The 6,905-nt window shown below is 31.9% G+C and overlaps 1 protein-coding gene across 1 annotated transcript; it reads right to left on the minus strand.

The window, feature by feature from the left end:
• Positions 1 to 2,094: 2,094 nt before the first annotated feature.
• LOC147808103 (uncharacterized) lies at positions 2,095 to 2,889 on the minus strand. Its single transcript, XM_087166874.1, has 2 exons — positions 2,658 to 2,889; positions 2,095 to 2,429 (listed from the first exon to the last, which is right to left on the minus strand). The coding sequence occupies exons 1-2, from the start codon at positions 2,887 to 2,889 to the stop codon at positions 2,095 to 2,097; spliced, it is 567 nt and encodes a 188-aa protein (XP_087023000.1).
• Between the last annotated feature and the right edge of the window lie 4,016 nt (positions 2,890 to 6,905).

Genomic DNA, 6,905 nt, shown 5'->3' on the forward strand with positions numbered 1-6,905 from the left:
ATTTCCGAAATTAGTGTTAATCTAATTTTTCTTAAGTTTTATATTTACTTAAAGAACTAGATAAATCTTAGAGAATGTATCTAGAGTTTGCGTTTCCTGGACAAACAAAATAGATAAAATTACATAGTAGACTAACTTAAAAAAACCTATTTACGTAATGTCAAGTTATCTTTTTTTCTACAGAAATGAAATCACTTGAAAAATACCTATTTTCATTTTTGTTGGCTCATGACTGCATGCCACTTGAGTCTAAGAGCCTTCAACGCTTTCCGAAAGAAATATACTTGGAGATAAGTACCAAACAAACTAAGTACCGTTATTACATTTCTTAAAAATACTGGGAAGATAATTATATATTATTGTATCTTTCGGACACAACTAATAAAGTTGTCAGCAAGAAAAGTTTCTTTGGTGAAGGCAAATGTTTCAGAAGAAATTTCGATAGGACTAACAAGTTATCGATGTTTGACTACTTAAGAGAGAGCGAAGCAATATTTTATTCGAAGTAGAATTGGTGCAAAATAACTTACAGAAAGTAAAAAGGTATTTATTCTTTATTTATAATAGTATCAATAGACTTATTTTTTATATATATATATATATATATAATTTCATCCTTTCTTCTTTTTTTTAATCAGTTGTTTGTTATTTTTCTCATTAATTATTATTTCCCCCCCCCCCTTTGCATTTGTCAATCATTTTCCTTTGCTTTATCTTCTTTTTGAACTTATCTAATGAGTTCTGCTTACTTGCAGCTTATGCGCAACAAATGAAACTTAATGCTTTTCTTAACTTTCTTCGTGTTTTCTTGTATTTATTTATTTTGTTGTAAATATATATATATATATATATATATATATATATATATATATATATATATATATATATATATATATATATATATATATGTAATAACAGGGCTACAACCCTGTTATCAGTGTTGTATTTAGCTTGAAATAATTGCAGTCTTAAGCCATCATACGTTCTAAACAGGTTTATTTAAAGGTAGGCTGGTATTGATATCAGTTCACGTCCCCACTCCTGCAAAGGAAGAGGCGTGGACAAGACTCCAGACAATTCCGGAACAGCTTATCAGGATCACATCATGATGAAAAGGACACGCAAAACTATGCGTTCTTACGTTTTATACCAACACAGATTTGAGGTAAAAAGGCACACTTCTTTCTTGTAACCTTACGCATTAAGTAAAATCATTTACTGCTTCCTTATATGGAAATGAAAGAGGGAACGATTCCAAAAATAACTCTTCCTTTGAAATATAAATCTATTTCTATTTCAATGGTATGTTTTCAGCCTTTAATTCCCAAAATAGAATCTCTCTACGCTTATTCTTTAACAAAGACATTTTATGAAAACGAAAGAGTTTTAATTCTTTTATTAATACAAAAGTATTTAATTTTTGTATTACACACACACACACACACACACACATTTATATATATATATATATATATATATATATATATATATATATATATATATATATATATATATATATATATATATATATATATATATATATATATATATATATATATATATATATATATATATATATATATATATATATATATATATATATATATATACACTGCTCAAAAAAATTAGGGGAGCAAGCAAAGAAAGTAAGAAAGTCGTGCGAGACATCCACAGAGCTGCATGAAATGGATAGTGCATACGTATCAATGCACGATACAGAAAAAAAGACGTAAAAACATATGGAATTAATCTTTAATTCATGGAAACTATGGAAAAAAAACAAAAAGCTGATTTAAGGCAACAATTGGTTTACATGTAAACGATAAAAAAGTAATGTTTGGAAGTGATGCAGTACTGTTAATAAGGCATATGTTCTCCTCGAACAGCTAAGACTGTTGCACACCTGTTTCCCATGGATGCGATGATGGTATAGATGAGAGTTCGAGGAATACAGTTCCACTCCTAAAGAAGGGCAATCTCCAAGTCACGGAGAGTTAATGGAGGGCTTGGTCTTGCAGCAATGCGTCGCCCGAGCACGTCCCAAACATGCTCGATTGGATTCAGGTCAGGAGAGGGTGTAGGGTATTCCATACGTTATATTGTTTCAGCTTCCAGCATGCTCTTCACAAGACGAGCTGTATGTGGTCTCGCATTATCATCTTGTAAAACAAAGGAATCACCAATGGCTGCTGCGTAGCGTATGACATGAGGTCTCAATATCTCGTCTGCATATCTGTGGGCCGTCAAAGTACCGTTCCGAATGATATGCAGGTCCGTACGTCCACCTATGCTTATTCCACCCCACACCATCCAACCAGCTCGTCTGTAGTGTGACCTTTCACGAATGAAAGTGGGGTTATTTCGAGTTCCCCTTTCCCTCCACACCAAAACACGTCGGGTGTCACTCTCCAGACTGAATCGAGACTCGTCTGTAAACAATACATGGCTCCAATCGCGTTGCTCCTAATCTTGATGTTCAGCAGCCCATCTTCTGCTAGCCGCACGGTGGCTCGAGGTCAATGGAATGCAGACCATGGGCTTACGAGCATAGAGACCTCCCTGATGGAGCCTATTCCGTATTGTTTAAGTGGAAACTCTTCGTCCTGTTGCCACGAGAAACTGTCTTTGCAGCTGAGTAGCATTGTCTGTTCTGTTACGACGAGCTGTTAACTGTATATACCGGTCATCAGCTGCAGTTGTTGCACGTGGCCGACCTTGCCCTGGCCGACAACTCACATTTCCAGTCTCCTGGAATCGATTCCATAGCCTTGCAACGACACTTCTGCCGATTCCAACAGCGTCCGCCACGCTGCGTTGTGTTTGCCCGGATTCCAGTCTGCCGATGATGCGCCATGCAATGGATTCAGGTAAATCACGTTGTTGAGACATTTTCAAGTCACCCTTTCTCAAAAACAATAACTGAGAAATTAACTTTCTGAATTACGGCAGTGAAACAGACGTCTCTGCTACATCCCAATTTCTGCTCTTATCTTCTTTTCTGGTTTGTGACGTCATGAACTTTTATTTGCATATGAAGTTTTCTTCTTCTTTTTCCTGCTCGGTCTTACATTATAAATGATTACTTTTTTGTTACTTATCGGTGTAAATATTTGCGTAATTTCACTAAAACCATGTGCTCCCCTAATTTTTTTGAGCAGTGTATATATATATATATATATATATATATTACAGAATTTGAAAATAAAAATAAGATAATTTTTTTATTGAGAAAACATAAAGGCTCTCTTCAAGACGTATTCCTTTACGATGGAAAATAGTCATAAGTTCAAAAGGTAGAGAACACACGGAAAAAATTACAGAGTAATGAAAAGAGAAGAAGAAATTATTAAAATAAAATAAATAAAAAATTGAGGATATAATCGTGTGAGCAGATGAAAAGATTATATCTTTATTTTTTCCCCGATTTTTTTTTTTTTTTAATTTTATTTTAATAACTTTCTTCTTCTCTTTTCATTATTCTGCAATTTGTTCCGTATTTTCTCTGCATTCTGAACCTGCTTCTGACAAATGTGTTAAACCTTAAGTATTGATACAAAAATGCTAGCTTTAGAGTTTCAAAAAAAGTTAAAATTTCTGGTCAAAAGCTTGAACCCAAGTGTCAAGACCGAAGTTTCAACAAAATTGGTTTATATCTTCAAAATGTTAAAAGATTTTACATCATTAGAGATTTGATTTTATATTAAAATTTGTTATAATAGCACGATTTTTGTTAATTTTTCGAGACATCAGGCAAATAATTATCTCTCAGTTTACTAAGAAAATTGGAAATTCCTCCAACTAAAGTTTAACTACTTTCTTAAGAAAACAAGTAAACGTAGATATTTTAAGCATATTTTATTTTAATAAGTTAAAATAACACAATAGCGTGTCTTTCTTTGTTGTTTTAGTCGCATATTTCTGAATTTTAACTTTTATTCCACCATTCTTAGCGATAATAATTATTAAATTTTTCAATCATTCACTCACAATCACATTTACTACAAAAAAAAAGTTATATATTAAATGTTATTTTAAGCATTAAACCGGTACATTCTGTTTACGGACTTCAAATGTATTATTAAACTGAGAAATAATTAAAGAAAATAAAACTACTCCTGAATAACTCTTGAATAGTGATTCTTGCATATACCGTCATGTGGGGCTACTTTGTGCAGGAATTCGCAGTTTTTGAACTTTGACATGTGAAAAAACAATTTCAAACTTTAGTAAAATTTATCGATATTATATTCATAACTGGACTCAGAAGAGTGAATTTGATCAATATTGGCATTATTTGTATGTAATATCTACAAATAATAAGTCAAAACATACCTTGCACAAAGTAGGCCCCAAGTGGGGCTACTTTGTGCAGCGATAGGAATTCAGTTTAATAATCATGTTTTTAATAAAATATTGATATAAAATTGTTAAAAAAGTTAATTGTTGACATTTTTAATAACAAAAACATCAAGATATTAGCTTGAAAATAATTTTCAGTGTTAAAAAAACATTTTTTATAAAGAATTTTTTCTTAAAAAGAATGTTTGAATTTAAGCAAAAGGAAACCATATTCATTTTTGAACATTGAAATGGATGAAATTTTAAAGAAAAATGATTATTACATATTCATTAATATTTATAATATTGATAAATTTGAACATAACATGCTTGAATGAACATGACAGAACTTGCTCTTCAGTTTCTGTCAAAATCACCTGATGTCCTATAAAATATATTTTTATGTATTAAATCTTTTGATTAATTCATTAGAAAAATCTTTGTTGAAGAGAAATAATAGTTTACTAACAAGTTTCACGTGTTTCTTGTGAATTTTATTTTAGATAGTATTTCTGTGGATTTTGTACTTCCAAGAAGCTTCTGCAATCGACGTACCACCAGCAAATGTTTACTAACATTGCTGCAGCTTTTCTAAAGTGTAATCACGATAGTTTCTCGTTCCAGGTATATTTTTATTACGTCTGACAATTTTTCTGTCGAAAAGAAACGAATGAAATTTTGCACAAACTAGCTCCACAGTGCATTTTTTTCACGTTTCCGTTTATTTGTGATTAATTTTCAAATTTTTTTAACGCTAACATGATATAATTGTTTATTAATATATAAATAAAATATTTTGCACTTGCGACAATTGTTTTATCAACGTCTTTGCATTTCACAGCTAAAGTTTCTACGCACACTTTTCGACGTCCGACGATCTCGGAAATGTGTTGACATTAGATAAACAAAACACACTCTGAGATTGTTTTAAAATTCGAAAATTTTCTTGTGATAATAGAGGAGACTTCTATCTTCAAATTCCACACATTTTTAACGTGAAAAAAACATAATACTGAATAGCAGCAGTTGAAAAGTGCTAAACTCGAATTTGCACAAAGTAGCCCTTGTATCTTGTATTTTTCAGTTAAATAAGTACTATTTCACAATTTTAAAGCTCATCGATATTGCTTGCAAAACGTGTTTTCAGCATGTGTCCATCCAAAACGCGCTTATCCATTTGTGAAAAGCATGACTTAAATAAATAATCCCAAGAAGCAGAAGCGGTAAGATATTACCAGATTAAAAACTTCATTCATTTCAAAAATATATAAATAAAAAATAACAGTCGACATGTTTCGACACGTTTTTTTAAAAAAACATAGATATGTAATAATAGATATGTATTTTACCATGAATACGACAAATCATCAAAAACTGCAGATTGTTGAAATCTCGAGCATAAATTCAATTTGGCAATGCCAAATTACTTCCACCCCAGTCACATCAGCTCATCGTGATGCCCTGAAAACTTGCTTTAATCATATGAATGCTGAATCCCGTGTTTACGACTTTAGTTTCTCACCAAATCTGTTAAAGCGTATTGAAATGCAGTTTATCCAGATTTTCCCCTCTTGTCCACTACTGTGTTTTTATCCTTTTCATCTTATTTTTCTCTCGGCTACTGTGGTTTCTCCAGTTTTTCTTTCTCGACATTTTTCCATTTTTCTTTGATAACTTTACGTTTTATATTTCAAATCACTTTTACTTTCTTAATTCACGTCTGGAAAGTCTTAAAAATGGGCGGCAGCTTTCGAATGCTAGAAACATGTCATTTCCTATTAATATATTTTTGAACCATAACTTAATTGTCACGGATCTTTTTTTTTCAAAAAAAAGAAGAATACAGTAACACCATAAGTGTAGTTATTAGCCATTTTATTCACGCAAGATAATTACATCTATTACTATTTATGAGTAATACATATATTCATGCTCGGATCTGAAATCTTTGAATTGCGTCTTCTCAAGTGGTTTGTTAGAGAAAGAAATATTCACTTTATTTAAACATGATGTACCACATCATTTTTATAAGAGCGCACTCCTTACATCATTATAGTATAAAAATCTAGACCATTAACACGTTAATTGACTTTTTTTTTTGTTCTTTTATAATATGAAATTCTTATGCAGTGAAACCTCTTGGGAGCGACACCTCTCTGTTCCACAGTAAAATGGCCATTAATAGAGGTTAATCGTTCTTAAGGGTTACCTCCATCGACTTCAAAATGTTATTGACTGTACATGAGTTTTCAAAAGGATTTTAATTTTAGTCAGTGACGTTTTCTTTTTCCGGTAAGGCCACTTGCAACGTCATGAAAACGGGATCGATGAAAAAAATTTAGTCCGAATAAAAATGACCCCTACTCATATAATTATGAGAAAAACAAATTTGCCAATTATGAATGATGGAGCCGTGATTGCTCCTCGCCGTCAAGCTAACCGTCAGAGGTTCTCGTGGTCTTCCCCTCCATGTAACTTAAATACGGGTTAGTTCCATCAAAAAAGTCCTCCACCAAGACAAATTTCTCCCTATACTTGATCCAAGGGTTCCCTTGTCTTCTATATTG

The sequence above is a fragment of the Parasteatoda tepidariorum genome, chromosome 6 (assembly GCF_982258835.1).
Source record: "Parasteatoda tepidariorum strain Cologne lab strain chromosome 6, Ptep-v5.0, whole genome shotgun sequence".
NCBI lineage: Eukaryota > Metazoa > Arthropoda > Arachnida > Araneae > Theridiidae > Parasteatoda > Parasteatoda tepidariorum.

Coding starts and splice junctions, on each gene's coding strand:
- LOC147808103 (XM_087166874.1), bottom strand. CDS start 2,889: ATGTCTCAACAACGTGATTTACCTGAATCCATTGCATGGCGCATCATC. Junction 2,430..2,657: donor TATACAGTTAACAGCTCGTC/GTAACAGAACAG, acceptor TATTGTTTACAG/ACGAGTCTCGATTCAGTCTG.